The 24,916-nt window shown below is 44.3% G+C and overlaps 1 protein-coding gene across 1 annotated transcript in view; it reads left to right on the top strand.

The window, feature by feature from the left end:
- Window positions 1-12,506, top strand: part of LOC127584170 (deleted in malignant brain tumors 1 protein-like) — a 40,068-nt gene extending 27,562 nt beyond the window's left edge. Inside the window, exons 5-9 of the mRNA XM_052040751.1 lie at window positions 3,223-3,534; window positions 4,729-5,043; window positions 5,939-6,116; window positions 11,900-12,017; window positions 12,399-12,506. Of these exons, the coding sequence (XP_051896711.1) occupies window positions 3,223-3,534; window positions 4,729-5,043; window positions 5,939-6,116; window positions 11,900-12,017; window positions 12,399-12,506 (1,031 nt within the window). The remainder of the gene's footprint in view (window positions 1-3,222; window positions 3,535-4,728; window positions 5,044-5,938; window positions 6,117-11,899; window positions 12,018-12,398) is intronic.
- The last annotated feature ends 12,410 nt before the right edge of the window (window positions 12,507-24,916 follow it).

The following is a 24,916-nucleotide window of genomic DNA, read 5'->3' as shown; positions in this document are numbered from 1 at the left end:
TCACACTGGTTGGTCAAAACAGTGGTCAGTCCACACATGTGGTACTAGGTGCAGTTCTGGTGGCACAATGGGAAGCATGTGATTGTGCTGGAGGGGGAGCAGTGGAGATTGACAAAAATTCCTGCAATGGGGCAATTGAATTCTGCGGAGAGATCGTGTAAGCTGGGTTTGTTTACATCTGAGTGAAGAACGCTGAGAGTTGACCTGATAGAGATGTATAAATTTATGAGAAGATAAGATGGGACAGGGAGTCGGATTATTATTTTTCCAATCTGGGTGCATCGACAACAAGAAAGTAAATGTTTAAGTCGAAGGAGATCGGTTTTAAAGGGGATCTGTTGGGACGTTTTTCAGACAGACAGCGGATGATCTGTGGAAAAGCACAGCCATTAGGAGGAGGTGGAGGCAGAGAAAATAACTACGTCGAAGAGAAAGTGAGACAGGCACTTGAAAACGCAAGGTACAGAAAGATACGGACCTCAATCGGGGAATTTGGATTGGTGAGGTTGGGCGAAACAGACGGCATGTGTATGGAGGGCCGAAGGTCGAACTTCTGTGCTGCAAGACTTCATAACGCTAAAATTAGAACTCATTTAAGAGATCAAATGGGACAATGTAACTGTTTCTTCCAGGTGACTTCTGTTCTCGTCAATGTGAATCTAATGGAATTTGTATGTTACAGCATTATAAACTGCGTTGCTTCAAAAAAAATACCTGCAACCTGTGGTTTGATTGGTTCTTCACTACAATATTTGTAAATGTCAGAGATCAATAGAATTTTGTATACTATTCTGGGACGTTGTGATACGCAAGGGAAGACTTAGCTTGGGCCCTGGCAAAGGTTTGTGTACTTCTGTTAACCACGAGTGAGGTCCTGGAAGACTGGAGTGGGCTCATGACATGCCTTTATTTGAGAAGCGCCGCAAAGACAAGTCATGGAAGTAGAGACTGGTGAGCCCAATATCACTGGTAGGAACATTACTGAGAGGGGATTCAGAGAAAGCATCTCTCTGCATTTGCGGAAGTGATGTTGGCGTTGTGTGCGGTAATTCGTGTCTTGTGACTTTGACAGAGTTTTTGAAGAGGTGACCAAGAGTAGCGACGAACGAATAGTGGTAGATGTTGTCTGTGTGGACTTTAGCAGGGGATTGACAAGGTCCCGCAAGGCCAGACGATCTGCCTGTTGAGCTCATGTGGTATGGAGAGTGAGATGGCCAGTTTGATACAAAATTGGCTTGGTATTATGAGACAGAAGGTGGTTATAGAGAGTTTTTGTTCAGTTTTGAGACCTGGAAGCAGTGGTGTGCAAGCGGTTCGGTGCCTTTTATTTGTAATATCTATGAAAAACTTGGATGAGGATGTCGATGGCATGATTATTCAGGTTGCAGATGACGTCAAATTGTTGGTGTAGTAGACAGTGCCGAAGGTTGTCTGTGGCTACAACAGTATTCAGCTCAAATTTGAAAGTGGGCAAAGGAACAATGGATGGAATTTAGCTCAGGTAGATACGAAGCAATACATTTTGGGAAGGTAAACAAGGACAGGAAATACATTGTGATTCGCTGGGCCCTGAGTAGTGAAGTTGAACAGAGAGACCGAGGTGTACAGGTATATAGTTCACCGGACGTGGCGACACAGGTAGACACGGTGTTGAAGAAGGCCTATGACATTTTGGCTTCATCAGTCAAGACACTGAGTAGAGGAGTTGGAATATCTTGTTGTATTGCATGCAGATCTGGTCGCCACGTTATTCGGAGAATGTTATGAAGTTAGAGAGGACACAGAAAAGAACCAGAAAGACGTTGTAAGGACAGGACGGCTGAGGTTATAAGGAAAGAATTGGATAGGCTGTGACTGCTTTCACAGTAGTGAAGTAGACTGAGGGGTAACCTGGTAGATGTTTATAACATCATTATCGACGTAGGAATTGGAGGTAATCAGAACGTTCCGCAGGGCAGGGAAAGCTAACACCAGACAGCACAGCTTTAAGGTGAAAGAGGATCAATTTAAAGGGCTTATACCGGGCGAGGTTTTCACACAGAGTTTGGTGAGTATATGGTCGGCGTGCCGGGTGAAGTGGTAGAGGGAGGTATGATTAGGTAGTTTTTAAATGCAATTGGAAAGTTGCACGGGCAGGAAATGTTTAGAGAGATATGGGCAAAACGCAGGCAAATGGGATTATCTCTGAGAGACTTCTTGGTCAGTATGGACTGAAGATGGTCCGAAGGGCCTCTCTCCCCGATGTGTAATTCTATCCCAGAATCCCAGAATCAAGGGATCTGCGGATAACGCAGGAAAACTTTGCTGAGGGGATTCGCCGGATGTTGTCTTCCTAAATGCCAGAGCAGTCCGGAGGGATCCATTGGTCTAGTTTCCTTCTGTTTCTTATGCTCTTCCTCCCAAGTTCAGCACAGCAGCTTTGTACATTTCAACAACATTAATTCGTCAGTTGGAATAGGATTCTGCAAGAATATCCTTGTGAAATCCCAACATATTGTTCCTCTGTGTTATTTATTAGTCCAAGGATATATAACACAAAAATTAGAACACTTGATTTTATTTTGTGCCTCTGTATCAGTTCGAAGAGATGGTGAACATATTTTGCTTAGATGTATTCTTTCGCGAGAGTATTTCCCTTCTATTCTCGTGTGGCGCATCTATCTACAATATTTAGTCAATTTGCTGCTGTGCAACCTGTTCAACAATCACTTGGATCACTTTCTTTCGCTCAGAGGTCGAATACACCGGTGGCGTGGAATGGGGATGATCCTTTATTCACATCCTTGCCCCGAGTTCCTTCTGGATGAAAAAAAGGAATAATTGCTGCTGCTGGAAACTTGACAGGAAACCCATCAATGCTGTATAAACTAATCAGGGCAGAGAATTTCGTAAATAAGGTCAACGTTTCCAAATCCTTGCTATTGAATCGCTGTGAAGACAATAGATATATTTGGATTAAATGAGAGCAATACTTTTAATATATTCTGCAATGTCGCCTTTTAACATGGGAGTGAAAACCGTTCGTCCAGTGCCAAATGTTTCCACCAGAATTGGATAAATACCGCGGAGGAGGGAAAAAAAGAAAACAAGGAATCGTTACGAGACCAGACCGGAACCCCCCCACTGCTTTCAGAGCCAGATTTGTACTGAACTCAGTCGGATTTGACTTTAAATTATCCTTACAATTGCGATTTTCATGACAGTTTTTCATATCTTTCTCAGGTCACAGAGTTCCAAGACTGGTATCCGGTGCCGACCAGTGCTCCGGAAGACTGGAGGTGCAGATTGGTGAAACCTGGGGAACCGTGTGTGATCGGCACTGGGATATGAATAAGGCTAATGTGGTGTGCAGTCAGCTTCAGTGCGGAGTCGCTTTGTCTGTGCCGAGAAGAGCTCATTTTGGAGAGGGAACCGGTCTTATCCACAGCGATGTTTTCCAGTGTAAGGGCAATGAGTCAAACCTGTCGGACTGTCTCGTTTCTTCAGGAACACATCATTGCAAGCACAGTGATGATGTCAGTGTGATCTGTTCTGGTGAGTACCAGTTTTGGGAACTAATTAATATTCAACTTCAAAAGTACTTGCAAAACTGATGTTGGTGAGGTAAACTTTCTGGAGAACCAAACACACACTGACAATGAGAAAATTATTTCAGTGACAAAATAATACCAGAAAGTCTAATGAGCCTGAAGACTTGTAAATTCTAAGATCCCAATGACCTACATCCGACTATTCTGAGATCATTGGCTTAGGAAATTAATGGCTCACTGGTATCACTTTGCAATAATACATAGGTTCTGTAATGGCTCTTGCAGATTAGAGGGTTGAAAACGTGCTTTCATTCTTGGAGAAAGGAGGGAAAGTGAAAACGCTGAACTTCCAATCTATTCCCCCGGCATCTGTCGCAGGAGGAATGATGGAATATCTAACAATGCGTGATGTGAATTACTTCGACAATAATGAGCAGAGTCATTTTGAACTGGTGAAAGTGAAGTCATGTTTGAGGAACACATTAAAGCATGTATCTATCAAGGTGGGTAAGGAGGAACTTTGGACATGGCATTCTCAGGTTACATAAAGCTTTTGATAATCTCCCTCAGAGGATGTCGGTTCTGTCTAGCGGGACACAGCAGCAATAAGTGCCCTAGCGCCAACTATTCGCGATCTATATTGATGGCAGAACTGGGGGAACGAAACTTAATATTTCCAATCTTGATGCTGGCACTAAGCTAAGTGAGTATGTGAGCAATGTTGAGCATCCCAAGTGACTGCTGAACGATACATACCAGCTAGTGAGGGGGCAACAGAATGGTCAGTGGAGTACAGTACTGAAACACGAGATTGTATTCTTCGATAGGAAAAAAACGTTGAAGGAGATAAAATTGGAAACCATCAACAAGGTCAGGAGTACTTTTTCTGGAATGCTTGCAAGAAAATATTCTTGCCACCTGCATAATGCAAAGTTTCAGGTGATGGTCGTCATTCTGGTGTATTCCAAACGGGATCTTAACAGATTTCAAAATGATGAAACGCATGTCCTGACAACAATTGATCCCGGCCTGCCGACATGAAGAACGCAGCTGCACCAAACTGTTTATTTTTCTTCCTCCTGCACAGACGGCTTGGAAATCGATCGCTTTGAAATATAAAACAAACATTTCTCGGTTTTACTACTTTCTTCTATTTTTGTTGTGAGTAATTGACTGTGTTCATTTATTGATAAAACAGGGACAAATGGACCACGACTCGTAGGTGGGAAGGACAGATGTTCTGGCCGGGTAGAAGTTCAACACGGAGACCAGTGGGGGACACTTTGTGATGTGTACTTCAGCTTGGAAGATGCTGCCGTGGTCTGTGAACATCTACAATGCGGTGCAGTAAACACAACTCTCGGAGGCGCTCACTTTGACGAAGGAAGCGGGCCTATGTGGAAGGAGCAGTACCTTTGTCGGGGGAATGAGTCCCGATTATCTGACTGTCCAGTCTCAGACTGGGGTCAGATTAGCTGTTCACACAGAAATGACGCCGGCCTCTTCTGCACAGGTGAGTCGCCAAAATCTGTTGAATTCACACAAACTCTTCGCTGGTCGGAGAGATTTTCACAACAACGACCTTTTGAACAATTGACCAAATCAGTTGTTTTGTGGCAACTTTGTTTCAGACGAAATTACTTGATGATTCTCCATCCCCACCCGCAAGGAAAGGACAATGTGGTTATCTCCCTGTTGTTAGATCCAGACAGCCTAACCTTTCTGCAGTGCAAAATTCTGAAAGTTGGAAAAAGTGATCTTGGTAAAAGTAGAGAACGGCAGCAATTAATGTTGCAGGATTCTAATTTTAGGCGCGCGGCTACAATCCGCAAATATAGAGAAATTATATTTGCTGCCAAGATGTGTAAAGTCACAGATGTTGTTGGCAGAGTGATGAGAGGTAGTATGATCTGAATAATCTCAACTATAAAATCGGCGATATAAAGAAGGAACTCTGTCAATATTAGATGTGCACCTTTCCGTTTGGAAGGATAAGAGGCAAATGTTTTCTTTCTTGAAGTTAAATGGTTCTTGGGCTGCTCTCCTTCACTGTTGCGGAATAAAATAAGGCGAGACTTCCGAAGGACCGCGGCCACGCTACCACGCTTTTACTGGTCTGGTCTCAACATGAGTACTGCATTCAGTTCTAATCAATACATACCAGTGGCTATTATTTACTGGTTTGTCTTCAATAGCCCGCCTACCTCTTGTTGTTGGACTGATTTCCCGAGATTAGGGACAGAAATCTCCCGACGCTGTTTTGTGTATGCAGCGGGGAAGGTGACTGATGCATGTGAACTGCCGGAATGAGATGTGGGCAATTGGTGTAGAAAACAAGCATTGCAATTCAGCTTTGGAATATTTTGGCTTCAGTTGAACGGTTTCATCAAAAATGTTTCATTTTGTAGATGCAGATTGGTCTCTGCGGCTGGACAATGGGGGAAGTCGCTGCGACGGCCGAGTCGAAATTTATTACAATGGTAGATGGGGAAGAGTGCAGGATAACTTTTGGAATATCAATGACTCCAACGTGGTCTGTAGCCAGCTGGGTTGCGGCTCCGCCATATCCGCCTACAACTACTCAAGGTACGGAGAGAGTGAACGGCCCGTGTGGGTGAACGAAGTTCAGTGTGATGGAAACGAGTCGCATCTCCGAAATTGTAGAACATGCACCTGGAATTCTACTTCCTCTGACAGCATCGGCGTTGGTGTCCTGTGTTCAGGTGAATATTGTTATAAAGGTTTAAATAAGTATTTGCAAAATGATGTGACCATTGATCATAACTCGAGAGATTAAGAGTCATTGATATGCAGTTACGTATCTGGCAATTTTGGCTCCCCAAGTCCCGGTCAGAAATCAAATCCGCTTTTGTTGGATTTCCGTTTTATTCCGCCCACGAGTCGCCCCGCATATACGCCCAGCAGACTGTACAACCTATTTGCATATAAGACGCAATTTACAGTGGGAAATTAATTTACCAGCCTGCGCATCATGGGGATGTGGATTGAAGCCTGAATACGGAGTCGTATCGGCTAGAATGTGTAAAATTCAGGTAGACAGTCAACATTGAAGCGGAATCCCTGGAGCTGTGACGCATCAGGTTTCTAAACCGCGTAACGGTATCTTCACAAATTTATTCATCATGTGGGTTGTGTGCTGAAAAGGAGTGTCCACGTCGTACGACAAAGTGAGAGAAATTTCAGAGATCCGTTCGCTTCAATCTAATTAGGCAGAGAAACGAGAATTTTATTAATTGGAAACTAATAAATTGTGATATTGTAAAATAAATCTTATTCTATCGTACGGATTTCAAGTGGGTTTTCTGATATGTGATACTGAAAATCAAAGGAATGACACAGAGAAATTGAAGAAAGAAATTGAGTATTTTAGTGAGGAAGTAAGGAAGTCGGGGAGGACAGGTTTGCGAAGAGGAATTTGAGGGCTGGGAAGGATTCCGCAAATTATGCTCAATTTTAGAGAACCGTTGATTTCTCAACATTAGGTACAATTTGCGATTGTTGAAATATCAGGGTGAGGTGAATCCATGTTCGAGATTGTTCGAATCTCTCAAAGTGCGATGAAAGATATGAATATTGAAGCACAGTAAACTTCCTACAGCATGGATGTACGAAGGAGTGAGATTGGTACCAGGTTGAGGCAGTAGGAATTTTGGCTGAACGGAAGGTCATGATGAAGTTGCAGGATGTGAAGCAATCAGGAAATCTTCCGAATGTTTAAGTAGGACCCGGGTAATTCAAGAAGGGCGTTTCAACAACGGATAATCAGATGGAAGAGCAAAAGTAAGCCATGGTACTGAGGTCGACCTTGTTTGTTCGCGGAAATATTTGGGGTTGGAAGCTCAAATCAAGGTATTGTTATTGGTATTGTTTTATTATTGTCACTTGTTCCGAGGTACAGTGAAAAGCTTGTCTTACATACCGATCGTACAGGTCAATTCATTGCACAGTGCAGTTACATTGAGTCAGTACAGAGTGCATTGATGTAGTACAGGTAGAAACAGTCACAGTACAGAATAAAGTGTCACTTCTACAGAGAAAGTGCAGTGCAATAAGGTGCGAGATCACAACAAGGTAGATCTTGAGGTCATAGTCCATCTCACTGTGTAAGGGAACTGTTCAATAGTCTTATCACAGTGGGGTAGAAGCTGTTCTTAAGTCTGGTGGTATGTGCCTTCAGGCTCCTTATTCTTCTACCCGATGGAAGAGGAGAGAGGAGAGAATGACTTGGGTGGGTGGGGTCTTTGATTATGCCGGCTGATTCACCAAGACAGCGAGAAGTAAACACAGAGTTAAAGACAGGTTAAATGCAATGCCAAGAGTTGTCACTTTTTATCCAACAGTTGTCAGTGATATGTTGGCCAAGTACTTACGTGAATTTTATGATGACTTTTGTTTGTGTGAACAAACGTTTTTACATGAAATAGTTTTCAATGCGTTGTTCATCAAGATTTTTCGTCAGTGACAGTGGTGGAGGATGCTTTTATTGCATTTATCCTGCACCAAAATAAATTGTTTGATGAATTTTGCATGTTTCCCTGGTATTCTGGTGGTGTGTGGCAGGTGTTTGGGGGCTCGCATGCTGGTGAATACCGTGTTAGACTTTTCAAAACATCTGAAGTATGCTTGGAGACATAAATAAGATAATAATAAAAGTGTAAAGGAAATTTGAACCGTGAATGAATGGAACATTGACAGGTAACATCAGGACAAGTATCATGCCAAATACAAATATCATTTTTTCGCAGCTACCCGACGTAACACTTCCCCACAAAGCGCAGTTTTGTCTCAGTGCTACAGGCAGGGTGTGGGAGGTGCCGAAATACTAATCCAAGGAGACGAAAAGCAGCTCCGTTTTATTCAGCTGCCTAAACTTTAACTAGGTCGTACAGTCCGTCGAACCTGCTTGATGAATGCATCTATCTTTTTGGCATTTGTTCATCCCATGATAGGATATTAGCATAATTTGTTGCTAGCCACTGAGAACGCGAGATACAAACTGCTATTTAAACAATGAAATTGAAAACCCGATTGTTCATCAACACGAGTGATCATATGATGTAGTTCAATACTAACCAATAGGGCAAAGCATGCACATCATGTGGGAGACACCCAGATCCCAGAGACTACTGTTTCCGGGGCAACAAAAAAAAGTAAAGCGATCCGTTTGTTTAATGTTGACTTTGTAATATCAGGACTATTTGAACTGGGGACAGAAGAGGAGAGATAGTAAAACCAGTTCTTCACAACATTTGTCATTCGATTAATTCTGCACAATAACTCCACCTCGGGATCACTGCAATCACAATCTATGGTATATTGCGATTATTTTTGGAGAGGGGATATAGCGTGGGTTATTCAAACATTCGATACCTGAATGGACAAGACAGGCTGTTTTTAAATTTTTCATTGGTAAGAATCACAAAGCAGTGAGCATGGGTGCAAGATAAGGGGCTGTAGAAAGAACAATGGTCTGTACAGAAATTTCTTCTCTCAGAAGGCAGTTACTGCCTAGACTTCACTGCCACATAGGGTTTAGGCCTCTGGATCATTTGATATACTTATAGTGGAAGTAATTAAATATTTGATTTGAGGGTTATGGGTGCACGGAAGTTAAAATTAGGCCTGCATAGATGATTCATCATCGTATTATATGGAGGAGCAGGTTTGTGGTGTCTGGTGGCTCAACCGTGCTCCCCTTTTCTTCTGTTCTTAACGGACGTATGTGACCTCAGAACGAATAAATTTGCGAGCATATTAAAACAGTGCATTCTACGTTTAATTTACTTAAAGATAAGTGATGAGGATCAGGAAAGGAACAGCCTCGTAGGTACAGAGGCCGAGGTTTGATTCTGCCTTTAGGTACTGCTTTCGTGAGATTTGCAGCTACACCCTGTAACCAAGAGGGTGCCTCCCGGATACTTTTTTTTTGTTTCACTCATATCTGAGACATCCTTATCGACAGATTATTCGGCAGTTGTAAATTGCTCCGAATATCGGTGGGTGACTGTAGAATGAGGGGCGGGGGAAGTTGATGAAAATGCTAGTGGAAACATGGTGCAACTATTGGAGGGATACAGGTGGATTCGTTTCTGTCAACGCAGCTGCGGCAAGCCGAAAGCCCATTGCCTATGTTCTATGATTCTGAAGAAGACCTCAGCACCCACAGATACGAACTTACCACGTTGAGAGCATATTATTTTCTTGACCCATCGGAATGTATTAACGCGTTTTCTGCCTTTACCAGGCATAACAATGCTGCAGAATCTGCAGTTTTGCGAAGGGATTCCTGTTACAGCAGATCGCCCACAATGTATGGAAATAGGTCAGCACGTGATATTGCGGTAATGGATACTTTGTGTCCAGAATGTGTACCAATTTGGCTGTGAAACTGCAGAGACTATGCGCGCAAGTCCTCGGGAAAGAGTATTGTGCATAATGGTAAATCCCGCTCCAAAAACAGACGATGCATGAGAAGAAGGCGGCGGCGAACTACTTAGTCGCGTATCTATTAATCAAAAAGGAACATCGATACCCCAGCCCATTTCCACACGACCGAGATTAACAGCTTGGCTTGTGTCCGCAGCTGCAGCTACTAAGACACGGTTTCCAACTCTTATGCTGATCGAATGCGTTCGTGAGTTCATTTCTTTCACAGTGTTATCTGAATTTTCCTCAAGTCGCTTTCTGAGGTCGATGTTAAATAACCATTACTGTAATACCCCATTTGTGTCTTATCTAAGCCATCGCTCATTATCCAGAGGGAGAAAAAAAGATGTCAGTGATGCATTTCCGTCAATAGTGTTAGCACCACCCCTTTTAGATGGACCACCAGTACCGGTTAACGGAACGTGAATATAAGGTGAGACACAAGTTCATGTTCATCAGTGTATTTTCAATTCCGGCAAAACAGAAAACTGGTGAATAAAGTTAAGCCGGTAGAGTGATTTACAGCGCAATGGAGGGTGTCGGTATAAAATAATACAGGGGTCTGGAGCTTTAAGTATCAGGTGATTCTGTTTCAATTAACAACATTTTAGATATTCGCATCAGCTCAGGAAATATTTGTGGAGGGAGAAATGTTTCAGGCCTCTCACCGTCCATCAGAACTTCGAAAATTTAGATTAGTTAATAAATCCAAACACTCAATACTGCAAAATAAGACGAAAACATGAGAGAAATACTCAGCAATCCGGGCTGCGTTTGGGAAGAGAGTAACAGTTTCCAGCCGTCATCTTACTTACCTTTGTCCGGTTCATCTCCATCTATTTACTTACAATCTGCCCAGATCATTTGCCGTTCAAACAATGTTTTCACCATGCTTTCTCGCCCAGCAACTTCAGAATTATTCCACACCTTTTCGATTACCGGGGTCTTTTGCGTTTTTTCCCTTCACATCTCGCTTGCTTGAAACTCACTAAAAATTGCAGACTTCTGTCTTTGGCTTGTTCATCTGAAAGGTCACTGATTTTCAAAATGCTTATTAACGGGTTTATAATGTTTACATCAGTCTCAGTTCAGAAATTATAATATATACAACAATATAACATATTCCCATCCATCCCCTACAACAGATGTTGGTCCTGGAAGGAATACACAGAACCAGTGGAAACCACGTGTTCCTTCGTCAGGGACACCAAGGCACCTTGGTATCCTCGGAGGAGGGCTAGACAGTTGGCTGGGGGTAATGATTGAGAATTCTTTGCCTGGACCTGTGAATGGTCAATTTGTTCAAGGTCAGGAGCAGATTAACAAGCTCCATCTCAACCAGTTGTCTGCTTCTCAACACTGGGGAATCAAAGAGCAGGGCTGAAGTACAACAAGAACTTGAGGAGCAGCCCCTTTCAAGAAACACCAGGAAGGTGCAGCTTCTCCGTTTGCATATGTACATGTAACACGAACTCTTCTAAGCTGCAGAACAGGCAATCAACCTGGGATTCTGACATTCAAAATTCGCAGAACTACACTTGTGCACACTCTCCACCCCAGGTCCTCGATGTAAAGCCCGAGGACTTGCATGGATAGAGACCTCCAATGGGGTCCCCTTACTTTCAGTTGGCAGAATAGACCACCACGTTGTGTCTAGCTGGAAGAAGTGGATGAGAGGTGGAGAGTGTGAAGGACCCATCCCGTACGAGAAACGTATCCCTGCGGTGTGGAACATCAGAATACAGTTCGTAGAGATGACGCAGATAAGTGCGGTCTGGCTCCTGAGGAGTATTTCAGGGCCGGAATTAAATGAGCAATTTCATCCGAAAGGGAGTCGCCAGGTCAGGTGAAGTCTTTGGCCAAGAGCCGCAGTGATATAGTGCTCGATTCCCCACTGTCCCGTACATCCCTTCGTCCGGCAGCTGTTGTCCAGCAGCGCGGCCCTCGAAGACCAGCGGGAGAGCGCTCTGGCTTGAGGCGACCATGTCCGGGTCAAAGATGTACAACTGCCTCAGAGCACCACGGCCGATGGTTGCCAAGGTGAGCCGTGTGTGGTCCTGAAGGTAGTGCCACGGCAAAAGAATTACGACATCTGTGCATATCTCGTGGGAAAATACACAATTTATAGTATCTCTGCAGGGCATGAAAGTGGAATATCAGCACCTACGTTCAGAGATATACCAGCGACTGATCGACCTCTCCAATGGGAGACAGGGAATCACGCTGCATGACATGCTGAGTCCTGGTCAGCGTTTTCAGTTTTATTTTTAGATTTCTAACATCTATCGCTTCAGATTTTCGATGACATAATTGTGCAAATATTTGCAAACTGAAATCGCAGAAGCAGCTTCATAAACTCTAAGTGTGTGATGCGTTCAATTCTCAAAAGAATGTTTAACTTCCCGTATTGTTGTTCCACAGACCACTTGCAAGTACGTCTGTCCGGGGGTGAAGATACATGTGCCGGAAGACTGGAAGTTTATTACAATGGTTCTTGGGGAACAGTTTGCGATGACCTCTGGGATCTAGTGGACGCTAACGTGGTCTGCAAGCAACTCGGCTGTGGATATGCTTTGGAAGGCAACCTTACTGGTTACTGTGGACGAAGTTATGGTCGAGTTTGGTTGGATGAAGTGAGATGTTCGGGTAACGAATCCTTTCTCTGGGAATGTCCCTCAGCACAGTGGGGCGAACACGATTGCAGTCATAAAGAAGACGTAACAGTGACGTGTTCTGGTAAGGATACTTTCAATCTGTTGATTTTGTGCAGCATGGAATGGGAGTGATCACTCCGGAGATGTAATGCAGAATTCGGAACACCCGAGGTGAGCAGTGGCCCAGGATGATCTTGTAAAGTATTCATTCTGCAGAATCGTTCAGCAACTGAGCAAGAGCAAACACATTCCGCATGCATCTATACTTATTCTTCCTGCGTCTATTCTCTCGGTTCATGGAAGTCGTCTGCATTTCTAAAAATTTTGCTCGTAACACACACAGTTGCGTTGAATATTGACCCTCTTACATTCATAACCTGCGTCTGTCAAAGGAGAAACTCATTCCCTTTCATACGCCAACAACTACGTTCATATAAATCAACCGTTTTCTCGAGTTCATTCTTTTCTCTTTCAGAGAACGGAAAGTGAGTCTTTCTCTTTTCCGAGATTCGTTTACACTCTTATTTTAGGTGCCAGAATTGTAAAGCTTCATTTCCAGTATAGGTGTTAAAGATTAATTTATTCTCAGAAAATTTTTGCCTTTTCTTCTTGAAATCCTCTTTCCATACTCACGCTGTAAGTCTTAAGACATTGAATGATTTGATTTCAGTCATGATTCCACAGAATGTCCCCATCAAATCTGATGGTTAAAAATTACATGCAAGAATAGCTTCAAAATGCCATGCAGGTGCATTTCACGAGGATTCTTTTTTTTTAAAAAAAAGTGTTGACCTTTTCGTTTCATTTGTTTCTTCTTGAATTGTTTTCTTCAAAAAAAGGGGAAAATAAATATTCGAAACAAAAACAATTGGTACTTTATGTACGAGTAGCTTGACAGATCTCGGTAAGAAATAAAGCCACAATTCTTTCTGTAGCACAGAAGATGGAGCAGTGATGCTCATAACAAAGTGAAAATTTCTGATAGGGCGAGGGTACACGAATTAATGCAGCAGTCTTGGTAACATTCAGAATCATATTACGGTGTTTTGTGAGCAGAATGTATTTTTTCATCGCATTTGTGAGGGTCATGCATAGTCGGCCAGATTATACGAGGAAAAATTGAAAACAATCCAAAATAATGAGATGCGTAATGTGACGTTCTGATACAAGCAGACAGAAGGATTGAATAACCTAACTTTGGAGAATTCGATGTTGAGTCCGCAAGACTACAAGGTGCTCAGACCAAGATGTCGTGTTGCTCCTCAAGTTTCTTTTGCGTTTGGTTGTCACAGCAAATGAGGCAACAAAGGGAAAGGACGGAGTAGGCGTGGAATGGTGAAGTAAAGTGGCACGAAACCAGAAGCTCAACTGAACATAGAACATGGAATACTACAACACAGTACAGGCCCTTCGGCCCACGATGTTGTGCCGATATTTTATCTTTCTCTAAGATCTATCTAACCCTTCCTTCCCACATAGCTCCACATTTCTCTAGCATTCATGTGTCTCTCAAAGAGTCTCTTAAATGGCCCTAATATATCTGCCCCCACAATCTCTGCAGGCAGCGCATTCCATGCGCACTCCACATTCTGTGTAAAATCTTACCCCTGACATCCCCCTTATATCTTTCTCCAATCACCTTAGAATTATATCCCCTCGTGTTAGCCATTGTCGCCCTGGGAAAAAGTCTTTGACAGTCCACTTGATCTGTGCCTCTTGTCATTTCGTACACCTCTATCAAGTCACCTCTCATCCTCCTTCTCTCCAAAGAGAAAAGCCCTAACTCACTCAACCTGTCCTCATCAGACATGCGCTGCAATCCAGGAAGCATCCTGGTGAATCTCCTCTGCACCCTCTCTAAAGCTTCCACATCTTTCCTATAATGGGGAGAGAAGAACTGTACACTCTCCAAGTGTGGTCTCACCAGAGTTCTGTAGAGCTGCAACTCGCGGCTCTTGAACTCAATACCCCGTTTAATGAAGACCAACTCTCCATAGGCATTCTTAACAACCCACTCGACCTGTGCGGCAACCTTGAGGGATCTATGGACGTGGACCCCAAGATCCCTTTGTTCCTTCACACTGCTAAGAGTCCGGCTATTAACCTTGTATTCTGCCTTCAAATCCGATCTCCCGAAGTGAATCACTTCACACTTATCGGGGTTGAACTCCATCTGCCACTTGTCAGCCCATCTCTGCATTCTATCAATATCCTATTGTAATCTACAGCAAACTTCTGCACGTTCCACAACACCACCAACGTTTCTATCATCAACAAGCTTACGAACCCACCCCTCCATATCCTCATTCAAGTCATTTATAAAAATCACGGAGAGCAGGGGTCCCAGAACGGATTCCTGTGGAACACCACTGGTCAGCGACCTCCAGGCAGAATACGCTCCATCTACCACCACCCTCTTCTATGAGCGAGCAAATTCTGAATCCATACAGCCAAGTTACCCTGGATCCCATGCCTCCTGACTTTCTGAATAAGCCTTCCACGAGGAACCTTAGCAAACGCCTTACTGAAATCCATGTGCACATCATCCACTGCTCTATCTTCATCAATATGCTTTGACACATCCTCAAAGAATACAATCAGGCCCATGAGGCAAGACCTGCCCCTCACAAAGCCACACTGACTGTCCCTAATCAGCCAATGCTTCTCTAAATGCAGTATTTTGCAGAAATCCAGTAATTTACCCAGCACTGAAGTAAGACTCACTGGCCTGTATTTCACAGGGTTATCCCTACTCCACTTCTGAAACAAAGGAATAGCATTTGCCACCATCCAATCATCTGGAACTTCGCCCGTGGACAGTGAGGCGCAAAGGTCATCGCCAAAGGCGCAATAAACTATTCCCCCACTTCCCGTAATAACCTTGGATACATCCCATCCGGCCCCGGTGACTTATCTATCCTAAGGTTTTTCAAAAGTTCCAGCACATCCTCTTTCCTCATGTCGACATGCCCTAGCCTATCAGCCTGCCGTACGCCATCCTCACAAACTTCAAGGTCTCTCTCTCTGGTGAATACTGAAGCAAAGTATTCATTAAGGACCTCCACTACCACTTCCGACTCCAAGCACCTGTTTCCTCTTTAATCCCTCATCGGCCCTTCCCTCATTATTCAACATATACGTGCAGACCGCCTTGGGGTTTTTCTTGATCCCAATCGCCAATGACCTCATGGCCCCTTCTAGCTCTCCTAAGTCCATTTTTAAGGCCCCTCCTGGCTACCTTGTAATGCTCCAGAGCCCTGTCTGATCCATGCTTTCCAAACCTCAGTTCAACCTCTTTCTTACTCATGATAAGACCTTCTACATTTCGTGTCAACCACGGTTCCTTCACTCTACCATCCTTGCCCTTCCTCAATGGGACAAACCTATCCAGGACCAAATGCAAGTATTCCTTAAACAACCTCCACATTTCCTCTGTGCACTTCCCCAAGAACATCTGTTCCCAATTTATGCTCCCAAGTTCCTGCCGAATAGCATTGTAACTCCCCCCAACAGTTAAACACTTTCCCATATCGTATGCTCCTACCCCGCTCCAACGCTTTGTTATAGGTCAAGGGGTTATGGGCACTCATCCAAAATGCTCTCCCACCGAGAGATCTCAAACCTGATCAGGTGCATTGCCTCGTACCAGGTCCAGGATGGCCTCTCCTGCAGTCGGCCTGTCAACATACTGTGTCAGGAATCCTTCCTGTATACACCAAACAAACTCCGTACCATCTATCCCCTTTACAGTAAGGAGGTGCCAATCAATATTATGGAAGACGAAATCACCAATGACAATAACCCTGTTATTTTTGCACGTTGACAAAATCTGCCTTCCCATCTGTTCCTCAACGTCGCTGCTTCTATTTGGGGGTGGCGAGTGGGGGGGGGGGGGGGAGTCGGTAGAATACTCCCTATAGAGTGATTGTTCAATTCCTGTTTCTGACTTCTACTCACACTGATTCAGTGGACGTTTCCTCTTGGACATCCTCCCTTTCTACAGCTGTGACACTGTCCCTGATCCGCAAAGCCGCTCCGCACCTCTTTTACCTCTGCCCCTGTCCCTTTTGTAAAATCAAAACCCTGGAATATCCAGCAGCCATTCCTGCCCTTGCGACAGCCAAGTCTCTGTAATGGCCGCCATGGCATAGTTACACATACGTACCCATGCTCTAAGTTCATCAACTTTGTTCTTGATACTTCTCGAATTAAAGCCCATCCAGTGGAAGGCAATTTTGCCCTCTCAACAGCCTATGCTTCCTCACAGACTTTCTACACTCTGCATCTACTTGTTCACGTAATTATCTAACTTCTGACCTATCATTCTGGTTCCTATTGCCCTGCCAAACTAGTTTAAACCCTGCCCATCAGTTCTAGCAAACCTGCCCGCACGAATATTCGTCTGCCTCCAGTGTAACCCGTCCCTTTTGTACAGGTCATACCTTCCCCAGAAGAGATTCCAAGGATCAACAAATCTGAAACCATGCCCCCTGTACCAATTTCTGAGCCACGCCTGCATCTGCCAACTCATCCCATTCTTTCCCTCACTGGAACGTGGCACAGGCAGCAATCCAGTGACTACTGCCCTTGAGTCCTCCTTTTCAACTTCCTAGCTAACACTCTGTATTCCCTCTTCAGGACGTCATCTCTTTTCCCACCCATGTCCTTTGCACCAATATGTCCCACGACTCTGGCTTTTCACCCTCCCCCTTCAGAATATTCTGAACCCGATCCGAGACGTCCCTGACCCTGGCACCAGGGAGGCAAAGTACCACCCGGGAATCCCTATCACGTCTACAGAATCTCCTGTCTGCCCCGTTATTATGGAATCCCCTATCAGTACCGCCTTCTTCTTCTCCCACATTCCCTTCTGCACCACACGACCAGGCTGAGTGCCAGAGACCTGGTCACTGTGGCTTTCCCTTGGTAGGTCGTACCCTCCAACGGTATACAAAGCTGTATACCTGTTATTGAGGGGAACGGCCATAGGACTATTCTGCACTACCTGCCAATTCTCAGTCCTTCTCCCGACAATCACCCAGCTACCTGCCACTTGTAGCTTATGGGTGACTGCCTCCCTGTAGCTATTATCTATGTACTCCTCGGTATCCCATAGATGTCGAAGGTCATCCAGCTGCAGCTCCAGTTCCCTAACACGGTCTGTAAGGAGCTGCAGCTGGATGCACCTCGTGCAGATGTATTTATCAGGAAGACTGGATGTCTCCCAGAACTCCCACATCTCACAAGCTGAACACACCTCTGACCCTGGAGCCATTCTCACTGCTCTATCCTGGCATTAAAGGGAATAGCAAATCAATGAAAGAAAGGAACTTAGCAGACACTTACCTTTGGCTCTTCTCCCAGAAACCTCCTGAACCAAAACCTCAGCTCCCCACTCCAACACAGGCACACACACACACACACAAGGGCCGCTCCCAAAATGGCCGTTCCACTTATAGATGCCTTCCCTTTATTTGCTGCTCTTTGCAAAGTTCCCGCTCCAAATTTCGCTCCAATTCACGACTCTGCTGTTTTGCCTCAGCCTCTTCCAGTCGAATACTCTTTGAGTCAAAGCCTCTAAATTCCCACTCTAACACTAAGATCACTTCAACGATAGCCGCTCCAGAGTTGGCTGCTCCGCTGGACACCACTTCCCTTTCATGGTTAAAAACTCCAAGCAAAATGGCGAGATGAACAAAAAACTCACCTGGTCAGGTGACTCTCCGCTCTCTTCCCGCTGCTGCCGCTGCCCGCGCCTGCGCACTGAGGGCAACTTTTGCCAATTGAACACAGATGCTCTACAATGCGATCACCCTGTGAAGGGGAGAATACGTTGTGAACACCGACAATAAATCGTGCAATACTTGAAATCGGAAGAAGTGCAAGTGAATCCGAACTTCAACTGAAAAGGCTGTTTGTGTTCCTGGAGAGAGTGAAAAGAATAGATGAAAGAGACAGTGTTGCGTCTCCTGCATTTCCATCATGAAGTGTCATTAGTCGGCATTTGGTAGGTGGTGTCTCAAGAATTTACCAAGGAGGTAAGTTCCTGTTCCTCTCCTTGCACACCCACCAGCCTCCGCTCAACGCCTGATCCTTCGCAATTTCTTTGAAGTCCAACACGACTCAACCACCAGACATATTTCGCCACCCTCTCCACTTTCAGTAATTCCGTAGAAAATCTCAATTCGCCATTCCCTTGTTTTCTTAACCGTTGACACCTATAGCTCCCAACCAAGTGCTTCCAGCGATTTCTCTGTTTTATGTATTTCAGATCTCCATCATGTCCATTTTTTTGTTTCACTAAAACATCTTTTGCTTGATGTTGTATGAAAGCATTGCGATGACCTATGTATCACCTCTATTCTTCACAGAGCACAAAGAAATGCGCCTGGTGAACGGAGGGCGACGATGTGAAGGGAGAGTGGAAGTGTGGTACAATGGGACCTGGGGTACAGTGTGTTCTGACGAACTGGATGAAGGTGCGCAAGTAATCTGTAGACAAATGAAATGTGGACCCACCATATCCATTGATCCTGGGTCTGTGAAATATGGAAGGGGATCTGGGCCGATATGGTTCGAAAAGATGGAATGTTCTTCGCAGGAGCCGACCATTTGGCAGTGTCAGTCAGACCCATGGAGAAATCACAACGGCTGTTACATGGGTGATGCAGGTGTTGCTTGTGAAGGTAACGCAAGGAAGCCATTTTTTGGCGGCTGTCATTTCAAACGCAGATGTATACAACGGTCAGCATATTTTCTCTTGTCAACAGAACCCAAACTGCCCGAGGGTTTCAGCGAAACGGCCTGTGATGGAGAAAATAAATTTCAATCTTCTCCGTCAGCAGGTGATTCGTATTTCTTGTTACAATATCAGTGTAACGTCAATTTCGTAGGTGTAATTGATGCATAATAAGTGAGTATTTTGTTTTGCTCCGCTCAGAACTGCCATTGCGTCTCTTTGGTGGTAGCAACAATTGCTCCGGATGGCTGGAGATACAGTCCAATAACAGCTGGGGTACGGTATGTGATGACTCGTGGGACATGGCCGATGCCATTGTAATCTGCAGACAGTTGGAATGTGGCCCTGCTCGATGGACTCCAGGAGCGGTTAAAAATACCCAGCGTGCCGGACATATCTGGTTGGATGAAGTGAAGTGCACAGGAAGTGAATCCTTTCTATCGAGCTGTCGTTCCTCGCCAATCGGTCAACATGACTGTCATCACAAGGAAGACGTCTTTGTCATTTGTTCTGGTAGGTGTCGTTGAGCAGATGCCATTTCCCTGCAGCTGATCTGTGAATATCGTAATTACAAACAACTTAAAACTGAAATCCTAAATAGATGATGTTGCTGACAAGTCTTTGCACTAATGTCCACAGATCCCGTTTTGATTCCCACAGGCCACAAAGATTCAGGTATTTAATATTCCAATAATTTTGACTGTTGCCGTTCGAATCCATGTTGACAAAGTTGATATTTGTTTGTTAGCATTTGCCAATTACTAAAGACATCCTAAACGCTCTTGAGAAAGTGATGGTAAGCTGCCTAATTAAAACGTTTTGGGTAAGGATTACTTATCTTAGATTGAGTGGTACTGATGAGTTCAAGTCATGTGTCAGAACCAAATTAATCTGTGATTTGGAGAACGCTGACGACTCTAAGGTATGGCCTTAACAAAGGAGGTTTCATTGAGAAATAGTCTTTGTATTCGGTGCTGCAATGTGGAATCAAACGTGATGTTGCATGGTGTACCAGGTAGGGATGTCTCGAACCAGCCCAAACCAATCCAAGGCCATAGCTTTCTGACTCTAGTCATCTATCTTAACCCCATGCTTGGAGACTACATGTCAACCATCTCATAATCTCCAGGAAGGGCAGATAGCACACATGAGAAAAAAGGGGGATGCATCCGGCCCATGTGGTGTGCTTTTCAATGAAGACATCGATCACCTTGCTCTCTGTATTCATTGAGCATGTGTGGTAGCGATAAGGCTGAGGCTGGGGATGGTGCGGTGCGGGGTAATAGGCATTAATAGTATAGAACCACAGGAACCTTTGGATCAGTGAGTATTCGTTCCAGGACGGGGACCTCCCCTCTTCACGTCAGCTTTTTATAAGGAATGTTTTTCCTAAATGTTAACCCTAGACAGCGTGTGATTTTTTTTTCACATAGTGGCGATTGCAGCCAAAACTCTGTGGGTCTTGTCCTTAACCCATGTCACCTCATTCTCTTTCTGTAAATGTTCCTGACCCCCATGTAATTTGAACAATCTTTTCTGTCACTTAAACAACTCACGCTCTCTGACTTGCAGTACATTCTGAGACATACAGACTTCCTGTCCATACAACCATAGAACCATAGAACAATACGGCACAATACAGGCTCTTCGGCCCACCATGTTGTGCCACCCTTCAAACCACACCTATGGCTATTTAACCCCTTCCTCCCACATATCCCTCTGACTTAAATTCCTCCATATGCTTATCTAACAATCTCTTGAACTTGTCCAAAGTATCAGCCTCCACCACCACCCCAGGCAGCGCATTCCATGCACCAAACACTCTCTGGGTGAAAACCTCCCTCTGATATCACCCTTGAACTACCCACCCAATACCTTAAAGCCTTGTCCTCTTGTTTTGAGCGCTGGCGCCCTGGGAAAGAGGCGCTGGCTGTCCACGCTATCTATTCCTCTCAATATCTTGTCTACATGATAGTCTCCCCTCATCCTCCTTCTCTCCAATGAGAACAGCCCTAGCTGATTTAATCTCTCCCCATAATCCATACTCTCCAATCCAGGCAGCATCCTGGTAAATCACCTCTGCACCCTATCCAATGCCTCCACATTCTTCCTATAATAGGCGACCAGAACTGGACACAGTACTCCAAGTGTGGCCTAACCAGAGTTTTGTAAAGCTGCATCATCACTTCACGGCTCTTAAACTCGATCCCCCGACTTATAAAAGCTGACATCCCATAAGCTTTCTTAACTACCCTATCCACCTGCGAGGCAACTTTCAGTGATCTGTGCATATGAACCCCCAGATCCCTCTGCTCCTCTACACTGTCCAGAATCCTGCCATTTACCTTGTACTCCGCCTTGGTATTTGTCCTTCCAAGGTGTACCAGCTCACACTTCTCTGGATTGAATTCCATCTGCAATTTGTCAGCCCAGCTCTGTATCCTATCAACATCCCTCTGCAAGCTTCTACAGCCCTCCACACTATCCACAACACCACCGATCTTTGTGTCATCTGCAAACTTGCTAACCCACCCTTCCACCCCCTCATCTAAATCGATAATACCACAAAAATCAGAGATCCCAGAACCGATCCCTGCAGGACACCACTAGTCACAGCCCTCCAAGCTGAATGCACTCCCTCCCCCACAACCCTCTGCTTTCTACAGGCTAGCCAATATTGAATCCACACGGCCAAGCTTCCCCGGATCCCTTGGCCTCTGACCTTCTGAAGAAGCCTACCATGCGGAACCTTGTCAAATATCATTGCACCGCTGTTTCCATTTCTCTATTGGACGCTCCCCTTTCATTCCCCCGTCGAGGCGTAAAAAAAGTTGGTTCTCTTTGCCTGTTTCCTTTGCACTGCCTCCACCACATGTTCTTATCTTCCTCTATTTCAACCAGATTTTTTCTACCTTCATCATAATAATCCAAAGTGAAAACATCTGGAATTTTCCATTGGATTTTTTACCATCTTTCTGCAAATACTCCAATTGTACAGGTGCGTCAGTACCATGCAGGATTACCGCTTTGCGTCGCACTTCGGCCTGCATCTCCAACCCCTCTATTTCTTAAAATAATTTAAACGTGGACTTCCGGTTCTCTCGGTTCTCGGCCTGCCGGTTCTTCAATTTACCTGGATCTAGTTTATCTCAATGAAGACTCACCATTGTTCGAAGTAACTTGGCTAGCCAGGCGCCCTCACTTAATCCTCCAGTTGTCCAGACTGCCCAACCCCACCTCCACCCCGATCAATCTATGGCCTCTCAGAGTGGGAACGTTCGGTTAATCCAGCGCCCCGGGATCCTACCGCCTCCGACAATTTGTAGACGGGAAATTTAAAGTTGAGTCCAGCATTCAGAGCATACTTCCTCTCTAACAAAATTACGTCAACAGGGCAGCAAGAATGAATGCTAACTGATCCAAAGTTTGTAGTGGCTTAAAACTATTTCATGGCTATCCCCTCCCCCGACAGCTCTACAACACATATCAGCGAATACAAAGAGCAAGGAAAATGATTAAAAATGTCACGTTTCAAAATCCAGCCCGCCATAAGGGCCTGAGGCAATCACCATTTTCTTCAGATGTACAATGGTCAGCTTCCCTTCCTGGAGGTTATGGCACACCGGTAGCTCAGTATTCAAGCATGGCGTTAATATGATGTCGCAGGAGCCAGAAATTTGTCATTGGGGTTGGTCTGATCTCGTTGCAATCTGCTCTAGATGGCTCACCATGCGGCATCTCATTTGACTCTCCATTACACTTTACGTTCAGACATTCATCTAATTAAATGCATGAGAGGGTTCTTGGGAAAACTCATGTTGGACAATCAGTGCTTGCAATTCATTCATGCTTGCTGCAAATATTTTTTTACTTAGACTGACAGAGTCTCTTTTGAATTTATTCATGAATTTTTGTTTAAGAATTGGGAAACGAGACCTCCTCTATCTTGGTTGCCGCCTGCGTAACCCTTGGAATCCTCCTCATCGGTGAGTTATTCACACTGATGACGATAATACGGAGACGGTCAGCAAGAAGAGGTGAGGTTCAAACTTGATGCTGAATTATTATTCCGGATATTTTTTCATAACTTGGCAAGATTGATGTTCGCTGCAGTTTCTGAAAAGTCTGTTTGGAGGAGTCGATGATATGTATTTTTACGATATAAGCGGCAGCTGGTTTGAATTCCCAGACACATTTACAATATCGACTTCCATTGTACATCAAGTGAACCGATGCATCCGGTTCCATTGGAATTCTCCTTCTGTAGCTTGACCGTTCTTCACACTGTCATTAAATATCTGGATCTTTTCAGTTTCGTGGATCCGTTGCAGATCCTCGATCATTCTGATTAGATTCTATTCATCGCTACGGGGTAGCACTTACCTCACGTTTTATAAACCTGGAATTCCTTATTCTCCTTCTCTTTACAATTGCTGGACAGAAAGCTATCCTTCTCTACCACTTCCTCAGTTGTCAAACCTGCCAAAGTGTCATCTCCTCATGACCCGCTGCCAGACAGATGCAGTCCACACATATCGAGTAATGATATCCACCTTCTCAACAGTTGAACTGCGGCATTTCACCTGACGGAACGAAATCAGGAACTTTTTTTCATTCTGATACACCCAACATTCGACCTCTGTGATATTATATTCATGTCCATATATAATGTCATATACATGTTAATATAACTAACCAGTATTTGGAAGAAGACATTAAGCCATGCAGAGGGATTCCTAGCTCACCCACACCAGTTTATAATTGTTTTCCCATTTTGAATTTTAATGATAAAGGGAAAGCTGTTCCTTTCGAAACTTATAAACTAATATGTTAATCCCACTCGTTCTTCACCAGGTGCACTGATAAGTGGCAGGGACTCACCAGTTGGCTTGTACCAAGCAATTTATGAAGAGATTGAGAATACTCCTCGGAGGAAGACGTTGAACAAGACACAAGATTCAGGTGTGTATTCGCATTCGGCATCCACTCATCAAAGGATAAATATATCCTCCAAACAGTGATTGTATTAGTTGTCAATAAATATTAATAAATAAGAAAAAAATACTTCGAAGCAGTTAAACGTGTAATCAGCGGAAGCAAGAAATGGGACACCATCTATGGATAGAAAGGTAATGTTTCATGTCAAAGACCTTTAATCAAATGTTACAAACGTGAAATGTTAGAAATGCTTGATACTGCAGAGAATTGGGCGGTCTGCAGATAACAGAGATGGCATGTGCTAGAGTGGAGAAGAGAAGAGAAGGAATGACACCGATGTTTCTGATGGTGTTGCCCTCGAGCTGTTTAAAAGCCTTCAACACACTATGCCAGTTTGTGTCATTACTACCTTTTGCTCTTCACCGTGTTATATACTTTCCTTTCGTTCTCTCCCACATCCAGCGCATCTATCCTCTGCTATTTTAAACAGCCTTGATTCCAAACTGTTCCGAAACCCATGAAATAAAATCGTCTGCAACTCTCTGCTCTTCAACATATGCTGCCTGAACGGTTGAGCACTTCCAGTAAAATGGTTTGTTTTATTTGTG

The sequence above is a fragment of the Pristis pectinata genome, chromosome 29 (assembly GCF_009764475.1).
Source record: "Pristis pectinata isolate sPriPec2 chromosome 29, sPriPec2.1.pri, whole genome shotgun sequence".
NCBI lineage: Eukaryota > Metazoa > Chordata > Chondrichthyes > Rhinopristiformes > Pristidae > Pristis > Pristis pectinata.
The sequence above is the reverse complement of the archived record's forward strand: the minus strand, read 5'-3'. Positions and strand labels throughout refer to the sequence as shown.